The sequence below is a fragment of the Cydia pomonella genome, chromosome 14, assembly GCF_033807575.1.
Source record: "Cydia pomonella isolate Wapato2018A chromosome 14, ilCydPomo1, whole genome shotgun sequence".
NCBI lineage: Eukaryota > Metazoa > Arthropoda > Insecta > Lepidoptera > Tortricidae > Cydia > Cydia pomonella.
Genome location: NC_084716.1, coordinates 19,980,454 through 20,001,684, shown reverse-complemented (window position 1 = coordinate 20,001,684; position 21,231 = coordinate 19,980,454). Strand labels below are relative to the sequence as shown.

Sequence of the window (21,231 nt, the reverse complement as noted above, 5' to 3'; positions counted from 1 at the left end):
GTGACTTTAATGTATGTATAATCTACTTAGTAATTGAGCTTATCATAATTGTTAGCCAAATTCCAATAACACGTATTTAGAAGCAAAACAAGTTATCAATTATCAAACAAGACTTTGTATTGAAACAAGATTTTTAATGATCAAGAGTTGTATATATAAAGACCTACGACGATTTCTTTTTTATACTACTATCGATTGACCCACGCTGTACTCCTACACCAGAAGGCATCAATATGTCGGTAAGTCTTCAATTATTAACTACAAATATTGCACATGTTTTTCTAATGTTAAGATTTTAAGAACTGTGGTAATCACGAAATTATGTAAATTTACAATTGTGTAACACATGTTTTGTTTTTAAATACAGAACTCCCCATCAAATGTCTTCGACGGCCAAGACTATACATTTAAGCAGTACTATTATCCAGTGTCAGATGCAGAGGACAGCCTAACTTGTGTACCAGACGAGCCGGTGAAGCGAAAATTAAACACACACTCAAATATCGATGCATTCTTTGACCAGCCAAAGATAAAGAGGAAGAAAAACGTGTCTTCCACTATAGGAAAAGGCTGTAAAGGGGGTGGTATATCATATATATCTACAAACAAAGACGATGGTACGAATTCGACACATCTAATCAAAATAGAAATATTTGATATGAAAAAACTATCCAAAGTTTCTGATACAACTAAACACTGGATGTTTGCGGATGTGCGTGCAAAATATTTCGTGATGGAAAATGAAACAAATAAGCACTTACAGCAAGCTAAAGATCTCATTTACGGAATCACGAAGGAGATTTCCGAATCCGACGAGTGTAAAAAGTACCATTTTAATTCAAAAGTCTAATCACTGTTGTAATAACTGAAGTGTAATAACTTAATTAGATGTATGAGAAAACTATTAATAAAATACTTTAGAACTATATTTGAAGCTAGTTAGTTAATGATTGATATCATATTAGCTAAATATGTTCACAACCACAAATAGTTCGTATAAATAGGGCTTCCTACAAATTAATGTACATCACTAACCCTTGAGACTTCGCAGTGCGTTGGTTATACAATTCATTTTCTATCATGGATGAAATCGAAGACGCAAAAAGTAATTTCTTTGAGTGTGAAGACAGTATGGATTGCCATATGGTTAACAAGTGTCTTGAAATAGAAGACGTCGAATTTATAGCAGATACTTCACAACGATTCTGGGAATTATGTACCTTTGCAGGAAACGACTCCAAAAACGAAAATAGGTAAGCTCAGATAATTTTTACTTTTCTTGAAAAAAGTTATTTTTAAATGTTTTAGTCGTTTTTTTTTTGTCATGTTTATTAAATTATGTTTATTTTTTATTTTAGCGTTATTCGCCAATCCGGAGGAGGGATCAAAAGGAAAGCTGTGGATATTGCAGATGCAGGACCATCTAGTGCAGTTGAAATTTCGGAAAATTATGAAGAAAAGAAATTATGCGAAGCTTGTAATATATGGGTAAGACAACGATATTTTTCAAATCATTTGAAAAGTAATATTCACAAGAACAAAGTTATAGAACACAACATCCATGAATTAAGTAATGTTAGTTTAATCAATTCTGCGTTTGGATGTCGAATCCGCACTTACAGAATAGGATCAGATAATCAAGAGACTGAATTCGAAACTCCTGAAATATTTTTTGAATCCATAAAAAATAAAATTCAGGCCTTAATAAAGGAATGTTTAGATGAGCTTACGATAATTAATATTAATTTTATAGTGCATGCGGAGTTTGTGCAGGAAACCAAAGATCTAAAAAACGTTTTTGATTTTCAAAGTTTTAATTATAACTTTTGTATTGGAGACGATTATGACCCGCTCATTAAAAAAGTAAAGGACAGGTTATGTACACACATGAGTGAATTTGAGAAAAAAGACAGTGGATGGTCCTTAAAGAAGATTTTGTTTGTAGACATGAATGTCAACAAATTTAATCCTTTGAGAGGATCATCTTATTTGGATTTACCAAAGGATATCAAAAGTAAAAAGGCAGTGATAAATGTACAAAATAATGATCACCAATGTCTTAAATGGGCTTTGTTGTCTGGTATCTTTCCTGTTGTAAAAAACGCTAACAGAACTACCTCATACATGCAGCATCAAAATAAGTTAAAGTTTGACGGCATACGTTTTCCCGTAAAATTAAGTGATATAAAAAAAGTTGAAAAGTTAAATGACATAAGCATTAATGTATTTGGGCTTGAATATGATAGCATTTCGAAAAGAAACAACATAGTTGGGCCCTTGCATTTTACCAAATCAAGGAAAGAAAGACACATTAATCTTTTGTATTTAAGCAATGGTAATACGGGCCATTACTGCTTTATTAAGAATTTATCGCGATTAGTTAATAGGCAAATAACTGGTCGTCATGATGCAATTCATATTTGTGATGGTTGTCTCTTATATTTTTTTACCGAACAAAAGTTGAAAAATCACCAGAAAAATGATTGTGCTCATGTTGTAACAGAGCTACCTGACATTGAAAAGACGAACAAAAAAAATTGGTTTGAGGAAATGAAGCCTAGTAATAAAATTTTGTTTGATGCATTTATACGAAAACACAAGTTACCATTTGTAATTTATGCGGACTTCGAATCGTTTCTGAAACCTATATCGAACTCTAACGCAAATTTAGATTCATCAAAACCGTTTACAAATAATGTTCAACAGCACGAAGTTTACAGCTACGGCTATTACATAAAATGTTCATATGACGATAACCTTTCAAAATATTGCACTTATACTGGACCTGATTGTGCTAAGAATTTCATGCTAAGCGTAAGCAAAGATGTTGCTCAAATCCAACGTAAGATTTGTTTTCAAAAAGCTCCAGTTCCCCTAACTTCAGCGGATGAAGAAACTATTAACAGAACAAAACATTGTTTTATTTGTAATAATGAGTTACTATTAGACTGCGTTGAACATTATGAATGGAGTACTGGTCACTTCGAAGGACTAGCACATTCATTTTGCAGTTCCAAGTATAAGACACCCCGCTTTGTACCCATATTTTTACATAATTTAAGTAATTATGATGCTCATTTTATTGTACATGCATTAAATTTTGATGAAGGTGAGATTTCAATTATTCCTCAAAACAAAGAAAAATACATTTCCTTTTCAAAAAAAATACGTATAAATGGACAAGAAATTAGTTTACGGTTTTTAGATTCTTTCAAGTTTATGTCCGAAAGCTTGGACAAACTCGCTCATAATCTAGAAATAAACCAATTTATAGAGTTACGAAAGCAATTCCCGCTCCAAGATGACTTTAAAAGACTAATAAGGAAGGGTGTTTTCCCGTATGAAATGATTAAATCTTATGACTCATTAAATGCTACATCACTCCCAACCAAACCTGAATTTTACAATTGTTTAAGTGATAGCCCCATTTCCGATATAGACTACGCTCATGCTCAAGATGTCTGGGATCATTTTAAATGCAAAACAATGTTAGATTATTCTAACTTATATTTGAAAACCGATGTAATGTTACTGGCAGACGTATTTGAAAATTTTCGAAAACTTTGTTTGGAAACATATGACTTGGACCCCTCACATTACTATACAGCACCTGGTCTGAGTTGGGATGCAATGCTTAAGCATACTAACGTTGAACTAGAATTACTAACTGACTTTGAAAAAGTCTCTTTGGTCAAATCAGGTATTAGAGGGGGAATATCTCAGTGCAGCAATCGATATGCCAAAGCCAACAACGAGTACTTAAAAGATGAATTTAAACCTAATGAACCAAAATCTTATCTAGCTTATTTTGATGCGAATAATTTATACGGATGGGCTATGTCACAATATTTGCCTATTGGAGAGTTTGAGTGGGTCAATGAAAATGTGGATTTTAACATATCAGATTCATGTGATTACGGTTACATCCTTCAAGTTGACCTTGATTACCCGGATATCCTGCATAATTTGCACTCTGATTTTCCACTTTGTCCAGAAAATGTTGTTATTGGTCATTGTAAAGAAAGGAAATTAGTTCCAAATTTAAACAAAAAAACAAAGTACATTATTCATTACAGAAATCTCAAACAGTGTATAAATTTAGGATTAAAACTAACAAAAATTCATAGAGTGCTAAAATTTAAACAAAGTCCGTGGTTAAAAAAATACATTGATCTGAATACTCACCATCGTACCCAAGCAAAATCGGATTTCGAAAAGGTCTTTTATAAACTTATGAATAATGCTGTGTTCGGAAAGACAATGGAAAATATCGAAAAAAAAGTAAATGTTAAATTAATTACACATTGGGAAAATAAAGGTAAAGTGCAAGGTGCTCAGTCGTTAGTAGCAAGACCTGAACTACACAGCGTGTGTATATTTTCAGAAAATCTAATTGCTATTCAGTTGAATAAGACTAAGTTGTATTACAATAAACCAATTTATTTAGGTTTTTGTATTTTAGACATATCAAAAACATTGATGTATGATTTTCACTATAATTATATGAAAATAAAATTTGAAAATAATGTTAAATTACTGTATACGGACACAGATAGTTTTATCTATCAATACTTTATAGATGACTTTTATTTAGCCATAAAACCAGACATACCTCAGTTTTTTGATACGTCGGAGTATGAAGAAAACAACATTTTTGGTTTCCCACAATTAAACAAAAAGAAACTAGGATTTTTCAAAGATGAAATCAAAGGAAAAATATTAAAGGAGTTCGTAGGATTAAGATCAAAAATGTATGCTATAAGTGTTGATGCTGTAAAAGATACGGATAAATTTAAAGCAAAAGCTAAGGGTGTTAACAAAGCTGTAACAAAAAAGATGAAAATGGATGACTACAAAACTTGTCTTTTTGACGAAACAAAAAAATATTCAAAAATGTATAGATTTAGATCCATAAAACACGTAATTTTCACACAAAATATCAATAAAATTAGTCTATCTTATGATGATAGTAAACGCTACATTATACCGAATTCTACTAACACTTTAGCATGGGGTCATTATAGCTTAAGAAAATAGTGTTTAATAATAATATTATGTATTGTAAATTGTTTAGTTATTAGCATTTGTAATTATAATGAAGCAACTGTAAATAAAATAAAATAAAATGTTTATGTACACTTTATTGTAGTAATTAATTTGATGCAAGTGTTTAAATGTGTTACTTTAATTTAATTTAAAAAATATATATATATATATAATAGTATTAGTAATAATAATCGTTGTAGTGATCTCTTAGTTATAATATAACATAGTTATAGTTTTAATTGTATTTTTTGTAATTAGCAGGCCTCGGAGTATTTTTAGCACGGTAAGACTAAGGAGAGCTATGGAGTCTTTGTTAACATTAAAATTAAATTCATACTCATACTCATCCTCATTAATTAAGTTCGTCCGAATCGTTTTATAAATACTTAGACTACTTATATGTAATTAATTCTGTTTACATATATTTAATTAAATGTTATATTATAAAAAAGTAATAATATGTATATGTGTATGTTAATATTATTATATTACCCATATTGCAGTGTCATCGCTCCAATATTTTATTTAAGTACTTAACGTACCTACATACTATAATTACTGTTAAGATAAGGAACTATACGTTGTCACTGGCCGCTTTAGATAATGCACTTAATGACATCATATGTCATGTATCAACATATTAAGACGTATGATTTGTTACTTCAATATATTCATTTAAGGCAAATTTCGGAATAAATTGCTGATTTCATTATGACGGATCCACAAATATCTGAAATTTTGCACTGGATTGAACCGTACAAAGATCTTATATACGATCACGAAAAATGTGTAGTAATGTGTGTGTCTTGTGACGTACATCTCACGCAATTAAGACACACTTTTATATTAAAGCATGTCAACAGCATTCTACACAATACAAAATCTCGCCAACGTTCTTCGTTTATACAGCGCTGGATAGAACCCTATGAAGAGTTAGAGTATAATACCGATCAAGCAGTTATATACTGCACTGTGTGTGAAAGTTCTATAACTAGATTGAAAAAGGACAACGTTCTGAAACATGTTAATTCTGACAAGCACCAAAAGAAATGTGGAGCTATAAGCGACTTCTATATTGATCTCTGCTTGTTCCTGGTTACCTGCAACATTCCTTGGAACAGACTTAATCATCCCGAATTCCGAAAATTCATGGAAAAATATTGCTGCCCAATAACGAATAAAAGACTTCCACACGAATCAACTTTGAGAAAATTTTATCTCCAAAAAATTTACAACCCAGTTATGGACAAAATAAGGAACTCATTTAAAGATTGTTACCTGTGGCTTTCCGTGGACGAAACAGTAGATGTTATTGGTAATTGCGTTGTCAATGTTATAGTAAAGTCATTACAAGGATCCTCGTGTCGACCCTTCTTACTATCATGTAAGGTATTAGAAAAAGTCAATGGAAACTCGATCGCTGAAGTGGTAGAAAATAGTCTTATGTTTTTGTGGCAAGGTAATTTCGAAGGTAACATTGGCAAATTTTTAATATTTTGCACGGACAGCGCTGCATATATGCTTCTCGCAGGCAAAATTTTAAAACGGAAATTTATCAACATGAAACATGTTACTTGTTTAGCGCATGCCCTAAATCGTGTTGCTGAACAAATAAGATCAGAACATGAAGGAGTCAACGCCTTAATATCAAATGTAAAAAAGATATTTCTGAAATCGCCACAGAGAACACGAATATTTAAGACGATGGCCCCTGATGTGCCCCTACCGCCGCGGCCTGTAATAACCAGATGGGGGACATGGTTGAATGCTGCATTTTACTACGCGGATCATTATGAGCAAATAAAAAGTATTATTTTTGAATTTTCAAGAAAAGAAGCCATCTCTATAGCAAACGCCCAAACCGCATTGATGGATATGAACATGCCAAATGAGCTTAGTTTTATTAAAGACAATTATCAGGTTATTGTTGAATCTATTACAAAATTACAGTGTACAAATATTCCATTAAAGCAAGCGTTTCAAGTAATAGACGACATTACACAATTTTTTACATGTTTCGGCCCTGACACGATTAGAGATAAATTTGTAAAAGTTCTCCAAAGGAACCCAGATATTAATGAAATACGAACGATGGCAAGCTCACAACAATTTGAGGAAGTTCTAAAACATGCTACTTTAACTTCAGTCGATGTGGAAAGATCTTTTTCGTGTCATAAGTGGATTTTTGACCAACATAGAACATGTTTCACTCCAGAGAACATGGAAAAAGTCTCAATTATTTACACATTTTACAACTGGACTGATGAAATAAACAACGTACACGTACCATGTGAAGATTTTGAAGAACTCATTCCTATAGCTACGTGTTCTATGGATATTGATTGTTAATTCTATGGGGTTGTTTACCTTCATATTATTTGTTACTCGTCAATGAAGATGGTGGTGTATTTTTTATAGCTATTATTTATTTTATGAACTAAATTAATGAGGATGAGTATGAGTATGAACTTAATTTTAATGTTAACAAAGACTCCATAGCTCTCCTTAGTCTTACCGTGCTAAAAAAACTCCGAGGCCTGGTAATTAGAATATCGATTTATAATATAATAAACAAATACTATAGAATATACCAGTTTATTTATTTTTTATAAAAAAAAAAAAAAATGATACATATTTATTTCTTCCCTTACCTTCTTCATTATAAGACGTGTTTTTTACCCTCCTCGGGAAAATAAAAAAATAATGATTCATTTTTTGCATCCATTTACAGCCATTGTTGCTGGCCCCAGTAGTTGTGGGAAATCACATTTTGTAACAAGTTTTTTAGATAGTATCAAAGCAGTTTGTAATCAATCATTCCAAAAAATTGTGTGGTGTTATGATGAAATGCAGCCATTGTACAATTTAAAGAATGTGAATTATAATCAAGGTATTCCAGACTTGGGTATGTTTGATGGTAAACAACCACAACTGCTTATTATAGATGATTTAATGAGAGAATCCGATGGACGGATAGTTGATATTTTTACTAAAGGGAGTCATCATCGAAATATAAGTGTTTTTTACATAACACAGAACCTATTTCATCAGGGAAAAGGGCAACGTGATATATCATTGAATGCTAACTACATTATTTACTTTAAGAATCCGAGAGACAAAACTCAAATAAGATATTTAGCGAGACAAGTTTATCCAGAAAACTCGCTTTTTGTTGAAGAAGCTTATAAAGATGCAACTAAAGATGCTCATGGTTACTTAATGATTGATCTTAAGCAAACAACAGATGATAAATATCGATTTAAAACAAATATATTACCTATTACATCATACTGTACAGTCTATGTTCCAAAAAAGGGCTTTAAATAGGACTTACATCAATGGTTTTAGTCATTCTATAACTATGCATAGGAGAGTTATAACACATCAAAATTTACTCAAAGCACTACACACTTTAAAGCCAAAATATCGAAAAGTTATATTAAAAGCCTGTAGTGATGAAGAAATAAATGTTATTTGTGAATGTATTTATAACATTTTAAAAGGTAAAATATCCCTTCCTGAAAAAGAGAGGACCCACTTGAGTAAATACAAAAACCTTTTACGAAAACTAATATCAAAGGGTAAAAATAAAATACGTAAAAATATAATTGTACAAAAAGGTGGGGCATTCCTTCCCATAATTTTAGGAGCGGTTATTAATGGTCTGTTAAGCTCGCTAATTAAATAAATATGCAGCACACAAAAAAAATGATACTAGTTGAACCAGAGTTAATTGATCGACTTAAATCAAACAATGGCTATATCTCGGAAAATGCTGCATCAAGATTAGATGGTGAAATGCAAAACATTATAAATAGTAATTTGAATGATCGCGAAAAATGGGCACTATATTCTCAAGCTTTACAAAGATATCTACATGCTACCGAGGAAAATAGGAGACCACTCAAATTATCTATATTAGCTGATACTGAAGATGAGTCATTAAAGTTGAATGAGCCCGTTGTACCATATAAAGAAGAAAAACATGAAGATCCTACGATAGTTTTAAATCCTCCTCTACCAGATGTAGGTGAAACTCCTCGGAGGTTAAGTACATTCACTACGCAGTACTCACCATCTTACATGCTTAAATTAATTCCTAAGACTTATAAAAAAACACGGCTCACAGACAACTCTCTGACTTTATACACTCTAACAAACTGTTGAGCCCGTTTCAGTCTGGTTTTCGACCTGGCCACAGTACTTGTACTGCTCTCATTAAGGTAACTGATGACATCAGACGTGGCATGGAGGATCAATTGGTCACAGTACTCATTTTGATTGATTTCTCAAACGCTTTTAACACTGTTGATCATGACATTCTCCTTGCTCTTCTTAACCATCTAAATGTCTCATCTACAGCCCTTAGATGGTTTTCTGCTTACCTTGGGGGCCGCAAGCAAGCAGTCCGAGTTGATCGGGCTTTGTCGGACTGGTGCGATCTGGCTACTGGCGTACCTCAAGGTGGTATTCTCTCCCCGCTTCTCTTCTCCACTTTTATTAACTTCATCACCGCCGAACTTTGCTGCGCATACCATCTTTACGCCGATGATTTACAGCTCTACGACCAGTGTAAAGTAACGGATATGTTAGCCGCTACGGAAAAGCTAAGCAGGGACCTCGCTCATATTCAGCAGTGGTCAGAAAAGTTTGGCCTATTTGTAAATCCCGCCAAATGTCAGGCCGTTATTATCGGTAGCTCTCGTCAGCTGGCCAAGTTGGATCTGGATACGATTGGGCCGGTGTGTTTCAATGGCACTCCTATACCTTTTAGCCCGTCTGTAAAGGATTTAGGTGTGCACTTGGATTGTACTTTGAGCTGGAGACCGCAGGTTGCCGAAATCAGTCGGAAGGTTACGGGCACCCTTCACGCTCTTAACAAACTTAGACACTTTTTGCCAGTCAAAACTAAAACTTTATTAGTTAACACCTTAATCCTACCCATTATCGACTATGGTGATGTATGCTATCCTGACTTAAATGAAGAGCTACTTGACAAGTTGGACCGTCTTCTTAATAATTGTATCCGCTTTATCTTCTGTCTCCGGAAATATGATCATGTGTCCTCGTTTCGTTCCCAGTTGGGCTGGCTCCCTATTCGTCAACGGCGTAATATTCGTATGCTCTGCACTCTCTATTCCATTCTCAATGATCCACACTCCCCTGAATACCTTAAGTACTTCTTTCACTTTTATGGTGCTTCTCGTGACCGTCAATTTCGCTCTACTGGCAATCTCTCTCTTTCTATCCCCACTCATAGAACAAGCTTCATGTCTAACTCTTACGCCATTCAGGCAGCACGTCTCTGGAACGGTCTTCCCCCTAACATTAGAAAAGCTCCCAACAAGTTTGCTTTCAAAAAATCTTTGCGTGATTTATTTGCTGGCAGTTTAAAGATCAATTAAGTATCAGTCTCACGAATCGGTTATGTATATTATGTATATATATGTATATATATATTTATTTATTTATGTAATGTATGTATGTGTCTTTATGTATTTAAGTAGTTTATAATTAATTTATGTGTATTAGGACTCTAATTCTTTCAATTACAATTTCTTTTAGTTTTAAACGCGCCGCCTACAATCTTTTCTGCTTTGCCCTAAGGTTGACTGGTAGAGAATGCCTCATGGCATTAAGTTCGCCTTTTGTACATTAAGTTTGTCTTTTGTGCAATAAAGTTTTAAATAAAATAAATAAAAAAAGAGGTGAAGCCTTGATTGATTTTATTATAAAAAGTAAGCCTAAAATTTGGTGGAAAGAGGGGGGAGAAGTGGTTATAGATAATGAAGTTATATCAGGCAGTAACATATTTGATCTTATAAGTGATACGGTAAGACCACTCAAGCGCATCAAACCATTGGGGTGGGAAAGATTTGCTTCTACTTTAAGAGAATTAAATATTCCCTTAACCTATGTTGGTAATCCAAGCTCTTTAGATTATATAAATCAGCTATCCGTGCATAAATCAGCAGAAAATCATAAGAAGGAAGAATTCAATGCTTCAACGCCAAAATCAATTAGATCTAAAGATATATCCAAAAAACAATTGAACTGGGAAAGATGGAACCCATACAAGACATAGCTAGAATATACTACGATGTTTCTCATCCTGCCGGTTTTAGTAGTGTCAACAAATTAGCAGAAGCCATGCGTGGAAAGATGAAGCGAAATGAAGTAAAAAATTGGTTGCAGTCTCAAGAAACTTACACACTTCACAAGCCTCTGCAGAAACGGTTTCAAAGAAATAAATATATTCTGTCTAATTTTAATGAACTTTGGCAAGCTGACTTAAGTGATATGCGTAGTTATAGTAAATATAATGACGGGTACAAGTATATTCTGTGTGTTATTGATGTATTTAGTAAATATGCCTTTGCAAGAGCGATGAAGGATAAAAAACCTGAAACAGTAAAAACCTGTTTCGATAACATATTCGCAGAAGCTAAAGTTACCCCAAGACATATTCAGTCAGACAAAGGTACTGAGTTTGTTTCAAAAGTTACTAAGGAATATTTTAAGACAAAAAGTATTAATTATTATACAACAAATAATCCTGATATTAAGGCTAGCATTGTAGAGAGGTTTCAAAGAACTTTAAAGATGAAAATGTGGCGTTATTTTACCTTTAAAAATACCAACAGATATATTGACATCTTACAAGATTTGTTACATTCGTACAATCATAGTTTTCATTCAAGCATTAAAATGTGTCCAAATGAAGTCAATCATGATAATATTATGACAGTTTGGCGGAATTTATATGGCAAAAAAGAAAATAAAATACATGTTACTGAACATCCTTTGCTTCAAGTTGGGGATCATGTTAGGATAACTAAGCATAAACATATCTTTCAAAAAGGCTATGAAACTAACTGGAGTGACGAAATATTTGTGATTGATACTTTTATAAGGAGATCTCCCTGGATTGTTTATACTTTAAAAGACTTAGAGAATGAACCAATTACTGGTACATTCTATTCAAAGGAGCTGCAAAAAGTTTTTTATGATCCCACCACCATGCATAAAATAGATAAAATAATACAATCCCGTCGCATTGGTGGCAGAAAGGAAGTGTTAGTCAAGTGGAAAGGTTATCCCAACAAATTTAATAGTTGGATCCCCGCATCAGATATTGAAAGAATATGACTGATGACAGTTTTTATTTAACACTGTTGAGCAATAGTTCAATTTCATACTATCCAGAAAATACGACTGCAAACTTTTTAACTAAGTTACCAAAAACTATCAAGTTGGAGGGTGAATGGACTGTTGGATTAGTAGAGTTTCATTATCCATGTACAATGTTTAACGTTCAAGAACATGAAAATATTCTTTACATAAAAAAGAAAGCGCGCTTGCAAGATAGTAATGATGCAAATCAAAGCCCTAACGCAGGAAGTGATATAATTGTAGAATATAAATCTCACATACCAGCAACAACATATGATAATGTTAACAACTTTTTAAAAGCTTTTAATGAGAATCCCTTGCTGAAAAATCAAATGAAAATAAGATATGATGATATATCGAAACTTGTAACAGCCACGCGTACTAATACAGATTTATTATCTTTAATTGTCTCACCGCAATTAAGTCTTCAATTAGGGTTTGAACCAGGAACAAATATAGTATCAAAGCCAATTGGTAAATATCCTATCAATTTATATTTAGGATTACCATCACAGATTTTCATTTATTCGGATATTATTCAGCCACAGATAGTAGGGGATGTTATGTCATCTTTAATACGCATTATACCACTTGATCCAACTAAGTACACTTATGGAGCTTACAAAATGCATGCATTTTCACCAGCTCACTACTTATCCGTTATGCGCAGAGAGTTTGATACTATAGAAATAGATATAAGAACAAGCATTGGCAATCGAGTACCATTCCAGTTTGGTACATCCTGTGTGAAACTACACTTTAAGCGTATAAAATGAATCAAAAAAACGTAAATAACATTTGTCCATATCAACATTATTACTCACATCAGGCAGGGTCTGGCGTTGGAATAATATATAAAGGTGTCTCTCATCAGCGTGGACATGGAATTGGAAGTTTTTTGGGGGGATTATTTAGATCCGTTTTGCCTCTATTGTCAAGTGGATTTCGAACTGTAGGTAAAGACGCATTAAATGCCGGTGTTGGATTACTCTCTGATATGATGAACTCTCATCCTTTGGAGGACTCATTAAAATCACGTTTTAAAGATGCCAGTTCTAATTTAAAAAGAAAGGCCGATGATAAGATTGATTCTCTAATGAGTGGTTCAGGGTATAAAAGAATAAGGAAAGCAAGACATTCGGTCATTGCACGTAAAGCACTACAAGGAAGACGATCTCATAAATCAACTAAACCTAAATTTGAAGATATTTTTTCATCTTTGGCCTTCATACATAATCATTCATGTGAATGTGCTAAGTCCGAGTTGGACTTGTTTGCTCTACCATCAACACAAACAAGCATTGAAAGTGGTCAATGGATTCATTACAAACCGATTTCATCATTGAGTGATGATGGACCAATTGAATTCCAAGTACCTGGTACGGGAGATGACTATATCGACTTATCTCATACTATGCTCTATATAAAAGCTAAAATAGTATGCTCTGAATCGAATTCCATTAAAGCTACAACTCAAATTTCACCTATTAATAATTGGTTACACTCGCTCTTCAATCAGTTAGATGTGTATTTAAATCAAAAACTTGTGTCTCCACCAAATAACACTTATGCATATCGTGCATATATAGAAACATTACTTAACTATGGACCTGCAGCTAAAACCTCTCATCTTACATGTGGACTGTGGTATCAAGACACTCCTCATAAAATGGATGCTACAGACAGTACAAATAAGGGTTTTTCTAAAAGACAAGAGTTAGTTAAAGTGAATGAAGCGATTGACATGATTGGCCATTTACATGGTGATATATTTAATCAAGACAAATTTTTAATTAATGGTGTAGAAACGCGTATAAAGTTAGTACGAAGTAAGGAAGTGTTTAATCTCATGTGTAACAGTGAGGATGAAAAATTTAAAGTGTCAATTTTAGACGCAAGCCTTTTTATTCGAAAGGCTCGTATCAATCCATCTGTTTTACTAGCACATCAAAAAGTTTTAGCCTCGACTACTGCTAAATATCCTATCACTAGAGCAGAAGTTAAAGTTTTAACAATTCCAACTGGAATTCAAGGTAAAACGTTAGATAACATATTTCTAGGACAAGTACCTAAAAGATGTATTATAGGGTTTGTAAAAAATTCAGCATTTAATGGTAGTTTCACACAAAATCCATTTAATTTCGATAATAATGGAATAAACCTATTTAGTTTATATGTTGATGGTCAGCAGGTACCATCAAAGACATTGCAGCCCTCATTCAGAGAAGGTTTATTTGCATCAACTTATCATACTTTGTTTTCTGGAACGGGTATTCACTTTTTCAATGAAGGTAACTCGATAGGTAGACAGGACTATGAAGGAGGCTACTGTTTACTAGCTTTTGACTTAACTCCAGATCTTTCAGCCAGCTCAAGCTCACATTGGAATTTAGTCAGACATGGTAGTGTGAGACTAGAAGTTCGTTTTGATACAGCATTAACAACAACAATTAATTGTATAATTTATGCTGAGTTTGATAATGTTATAGAAATAAATAAAAACCGAGATGTAAATGTCGATTATAATAGTTAATTACTGAATAAATAAATCAGACAATAACTTATTTTATCATATATGTAACATAGCTCAAGATGGATACACATGAGATTCAACACTATATGAATAAAATGAATATAGCCTTGGAATCGAATGTATTTGCAGCCAACAGAATGCCAATGTTTGTTCAACTACCTGTTTTCATAATAAGCAACTTAGATCCAGATTTTAAACCTGGCTCACATTGGATAGCCATTTACATTGATGTCAATAGTGTTGGTGAATATTTTGATTCATTCGGTCGAAAACCAGAAGGTTATCATAAAATGTTCTTGAAAAGAAATGCTAAGAAGTGGTTCTATAATCACCAAGAACTGCAAAGTTATTTAACATCGGTTTGTGGAAAATATTGTTTAGTTTATCTTTATTTAAAAACAAAAAATGTTAAAATGCATGATTTTATTAATGTTTTTTCCGCTGTAAACAGAATAAGTAATGATGTTACTATATGTCATATGTTTAGAATATTATTTGAATAAATATAATATGATAAAAAAATGTGATTTGGTTTTATTTATAACTACACACAATATAATAAAGAAATAAAACATCAACATGTATAAACTATATATTTTTATTCACAATTAGACAACAGTGATTAGACTTTTGAATTAAAATGGTACTTTTTACACTCGTCGGATTCGGAAATCTCCTTCGTGATTCCGTAAATGAGATCTTTAGCTTGCTGTAAGTGCTTATTTGTGTTTAGTTGTATCAGAAACTTTGGATAGTTTTTTCATATCAAATATTTCTATTTTGATTAGATGTGTCGAATTCGTACCATCGTCTTTGTTTGTAGATATATATGATATACCACCCCCTTTACAGCCTTTTCCTATAGTGGAAGACACGTTTTTCTTCCTCTTTATCTTTGGCTGGTCAAAGAATGCATCGATATTTGAGTGTGTGTTTAATTTTCGCTTCACCGGCTCGTCTGGTACACAAGTTAGGCTGTCCTCTGCATCTGACACTGGATAATAGTACTGCTTAAATGTATAGTCTTGGCCGTCGAAGACATTTGATGGGGAGTTCTGTATTTAAAAACAAAACATGTGTTACACAATTGTAAATTTACATAATTTCGTGATTACCACAGTTCTTAAAATCTTAACATTAGAAAAACATGTGCAATATTTGTAGTTAATAATTGAAGACTTACCGACATATTGATGCCTTCTGGTGTAGGAGTACAGCGTGGGTCAATCGATAGTAGTATAAAAAAGAAATCGTCGTAGGTCTTTATATATACAACTCTTGATCATTAAAAATCTTGTTTCAATACAAAGTCTTGTTTGATAATTGATAACTTGTTTTGCTTCTAAATACGTGTTATTGGAATTTGGCTAACAATTATGATAAGCTCAATTACTAAGTAGATTATACATACATTAAAGTCACATTAAAATTCCATTGTGTGAAATAGAGATTTTAACATTCAACTTTGTAATGAACGAGAATATTTATAAAACTAGATATTTGAAGTATTCTAAAAATAATAAAATTAGGTTAGGTTTGATTGGAACTTCGATGGCATTAGAGACAGGTTGGTTAGGTTTAAACCGTGATGCGCTGTTGATAGGTTAGGTTAGGTTAGAACCGTGACCCCTGAGCAGACAGAAACGTCTGTTGGTAGGTTAGGTTAGGTTTAAACCGTGATGCGCTGTTGATAGGTTAGGTTAGGTTAGAACCGTGACCCCTGAGAAACGTCTGTTGGTTGGTCTAAGAATATATGAAAGGCTCATAACAGTTTACTCGTAAATGAGCAATGTCGCCTAATTAATGGATGCAGTTAGGGAATCATTAATTACCTACCCAATAGCAGAGTCCCATCGAGAATTATGTAATTACGATGTAATAAGGAATGAGCATCATAAATGACAGCAACGACCAATAGGAGAGCGCCATCCAGAACCAAGACCCCGCCCACTTGATAACTTCAACTAGGAGGTGTGGCCTAATGAATGGAATGTCATTAGCTAATTAGAACCACTAATGACCGCAACGACCAATAGGAGAGCGACATCTTGAACCAACACCCCGCCCACTTGTTGACACCAAGTAACACCTGAGGTTCTCAGTGTGGCTGCTAAAAAAAAGGTCATCAACCAAAACCAGGACTGTTTGACCCTCCAAAGCTGAGCCAGAACGCACACATCCCTACTACTGTGATTAAAAGCAAGTGGCAGTGGTATGATTTAGGTTATATACAGTGCGGAAAAATCGAATGCCACATGGATGGCAACTACCTTAAATATTGTAAATAGCACATTTTGTGTAAGGGAGACTTTCCTTTGTTTTTAAAAACAATAAATACTGCATTTAAGGATTTATGAAAAATCGCTTGCCTCAGTCGGGACTCGAACCGGTCAAATGTGACAAAAAATAATGTGCTGTATTTTATGATGCAGATTGAAAGGGTTACTGATAAGGTTCATTTTTCTCTAAATAACAAATACAATCAGAATAACGGAAGGCCATGAAAATTAACAATTACCTTTGAAATTTGATTTCACCCGTCACGTGAATTAAGACGTAATCCTTGGAATACAAGGAAAATAAAGACGTTTAAATGACATGATAATGATGAGCTACACTTATGTTTACTTATCACTTTAGTTGCGATTACTAATGCCACTTCAGTCTTGCGCGGTAGGCGGCGCGTCACAGTTACTTTAACTCAAACGATTATTGCAAAAAATATTTAAAATGTCGAAAATTGACAGTGAACTAATAAAAAACATTCTTCAAAGTGTTTTACAACCTATTGAACAAAAAATCACATCTATATTTAAGAAACTAGACGATATATCAAACGAAATAAGTGATCTAAAAACCGTTTCAACTGTGACAAAAAGTGAAGGACCTACAAATCAACAAATTAAACCAACAAAGCCCGCTGGCCCGAAGAACCAGACCAGTGTAACATCGACTCCCGGTGCATCGAGCAATGCCTCAACGCCTACTAGCCGTCCCGCTCTTACGCACGCTCCCACCCGGCCTGTACGCAGCGCTGCAACCCGTTCTAAGGAACGACTCGCAGCTCAACGAAAGCCACCGCCGAAGCGAGAGACAAACAGGCGCACAGCCAAGACGGAGCTCGCCCAACCACCCTCCGCCAACACGAAACTTGAGACTAAACAAGACAATTATATCAAAATTGACCAAAATGAACCACATTCCTTGACTCAAGACATAATATATGACCTACCCCAGTCAAATGACGAGAACATAGACTTAACTACAGTAAATAAATTTGATAACAACGAAAATGACTGGCACACATTTCAAACCCGTCATCACCGCCGACGCAACTATAAGCCATCTCTAACTATTAAAGGCACAGCTAAGAACACAGAAATAGGCGGAGTTCAGGTATTGAAGTATTTTCACGGATGTTACTTTGAAAAAGACACATCCCCTGACAGTGTTATCAAACACTTAAAAACAATTCGTGATGATGTTCAATTCACAGTCGAATTAATAAAATCAAAGCACGACACGTATAATTCGTTCAAAATTGGCATTCCAATAGCCGTGTATGAAGACTTCTTAAATACAGATGTATGGCCTCTTAATACAAGCATTTCAGAATGGCAGCCCTTTCTCCGCCCGAGGGAGAAGAAATCTCCCTAATAAAAAATCAACAATAAAAATCGCGGACATACCCACTTACATACGTGTAGTGCACCAGAACATTAACCGCCTCGGAAATAAAACATCTAAATTGGAATGCGAATTGCAACTCCAGCAAGACCAGATCGACGTACTGTGCCTGACAGAGCACTGGCTCCAGACGACACAGATAACATCCGTCAACATCCTGAACTACGAGCTACGCGCCCAGTACTGCAGAACCACCAAGCTGGGAGGAGGTGCCTGCATCTACGTCAAGTCGGGACTAGTGACCATCGTGCGAAATGAAGTCTGCAGCCTGTCCGAAGAGTCCCAATTCGAAACCTGTGCAGTTGAATGCGTTGGCCTGAACCTGATTGTGGTGTGTGTGTACAGACCTCCAAACGGTGACGTACCCATTTTCTTTACTAAATTATCCCAACTATTAAGCCTACCTGCCCTTCAAAATTATAAAGTGATCGTTGTGGGTGATATAAATATCGATTTGTTAACTACATGCAATAATTCCAAAAATTTGTTGTATACAATTAAACAGTTTGGTTACATACAATTAGTAACTACTCCAACTAGAATATCTAAATTGTCTAAAACATGTATTGACCATGTCTACACAAATGTACCTAAAGTAGATATATGTAATATGACCTGTGAGGATTTCCATGTTTCCGATCATTTAAGTACATGTGTGACATTAAAAATTCCTAAAATAACAACTTGCACGCATACATTTAAACGTATATTTTCCCAACAAAATATCAAAAATTTCTATCTCGGCTTAGACTCTTATGACTGGGACTCTTTTTTAAACAAATGTCAATGTCCTGCAAAAACAATTGAACTTTTAGTAAATGTAATAAAACATTACTTTAACATTTATTTTCCATTAAAAAAAACTCAAATAAGACACAATGTAAATGTATGGGTCAATGACAATATTCGTCAGTTACGCTACGACATTGGTAGAATAAAAACCAAATTAACACAAACCCCTAATGCCACCGAGCAACTTTGTAATAACCTACTATTGTTAGAATCAAAATTTTGGACTGCGTTAAAAGATGCGCGAAGCGAATATATAAACAATCAGATATCCAACAGCCAAGAGGACATGAGCCGCCGCGTCTGGCGTGTCATTTCGTCCGAGACGTGTAAATCTAAAAAAGATAAAAGTAGTGCGATTGATGTTCTCGTGAGCGTGTCGGCTGGCGAATGCGAAGGCGCGCGCGCATCCTCTGCGGCCGACCAGCTAAACCGGTACTACGCGCACACGAGCGATAACAATACAAAGCCCTGTGTAAACACCGCCCTCGCGTACTTAGAACGACACCTTATATCGCTATCCCCAACGTTTCATTTCGAAAACTTCACATTGTCAGATATAATAAGCGCACTTAAAAACATCAAACGAAAACAATCAAAAGATATCAATGAAATGTCGACACATGTTCTTGATTATCTTCCGCCTGTTGTTATTTCGATATTACTTAATATGTTTAATAAATGCATTAATGTAGGTGTGTATCCCGATGTCCTAAAATTAGTAAAGATTCAACCAATCTACAAAGGTAAAGGTGAAATGCATCTACCTAAATGTTTTCGACCCATATCGTTAATACCTATAATTTCTAAAGTTTTTGAATACATGTTAAGTCTCCAGATAATGAAACACTTCGTTTCAAACAATTTATTGAACAAACAGCAATTTGCATACCAAGCGGGGCGCTCAACAACGCACGCGGCGCGTGACCTGGTGGAGCGGGTGCTCACGCACCTCGAGGGGGGGCGGCAAGTCGCAGCAATATTCTGTGACCTCTCGCGCGCCTTCGAGATGATTGACCACTCGCTGCTACTTAGGAAGCTCGAACGCTACGGTTTTAAAGGCAAAATATATGACACAATTGATTCGTTTTTAACAAATCGAAAACAAACAACCTACGTTTTAAATTCAAAATCTAAACCTGAAACTATCGGCGGTTGTTCTGTTCCTCAGGGGTCCACAATGGGGAATAATCTTTTTTTAATTCTAGTAAACGATATTACAATAGCCTGCCCCGAGCTTGAGTATGTCATGTTTGCAGACGACACTTGTGTCATTGTTAATGCCGAAAATGTAACAAATTTGGAACATAATGTGAACAAAGCAATGCTCGAAGTAACCAAATGGTTTACAGCCAACGGCATGCTTTTGAACATCGAAAAAACCAATTTAATTCACTTCCAGCTACGCACTACTTCTACTGATGGGTTAAATATACAAGTAAATGATGTAATGGTCCCTCAAGTAAGTCAAGTGAAGTACCTAGGCTTCATTATTGACGCTGGCCTGACGTGGAGTGCGCACATTGACGCGCGCTGCGACAAACTGGCCTCGGCCAATTACGCACTCTCCAGGCTTGTGAACAGCCTTTCAACTGAAAACCTGAAAAAGGCTTACTATGGCTATTTTCATTCCATACTTATTCAAGGCGTGGACCTATGGGGAACAGCAGCCGACCGTAACAAACTTTTTAAATTACAAAAACGCGCAGTACGCCTAATTGATAACAAACCCTTAGATTACCCGGCACAAGAATTATTCAAAAAACATAAAATACTCACGTTACCAAGTATTTATATACAAACTGCTTGCACACATGTAAGGGAAAATATGCTGAATCATATAATTCTCAATCGAGCTTCTGTTAGAAGTACTCGCCGACAAAACCTGTTACTTGTTCCAAGGTGTCGCTCGGTGTCATGGGACCTAAATTATATAATTCACTACCCAAACCAATAGTTGATTCTGCCAGTGACCAAATATTTACGCGTAATTTAAAAAAGCT

General features: G+C 34.6%; 1 protein-coding gene across 1 annotated transcript; it reads left to right on the top strand.

Annotated features, from left to right (window-relative positions):
* The first annotated feature begins 568 nt into the window (after nt 1–568).
* Nucleotides 569–20,650, top strand: LOC133525224 (uncharacterized). Its single transcript, XM_061861513.1, has 7 exons — nt 569–1,253; nt 1,359–3,919; nt 9,409–9,788; nt 18,525–18,770; nt 19,497–19,703; nt 20,109–20,289; nt 20,631–20,650. The coding sequence occupies exons 1-7, from the start codon at nt 1,081–1,083 to the stop codon at nt 20,648–20,650; spliced, it is 3,768 nt and encodes a 1,255-aa protein (XP_061717497.1). The 5' UTR covers nt 569–1,080.
* The last annotated feature ends 581 nt before the right edge of the window (nt 20,651–21,231 follow it).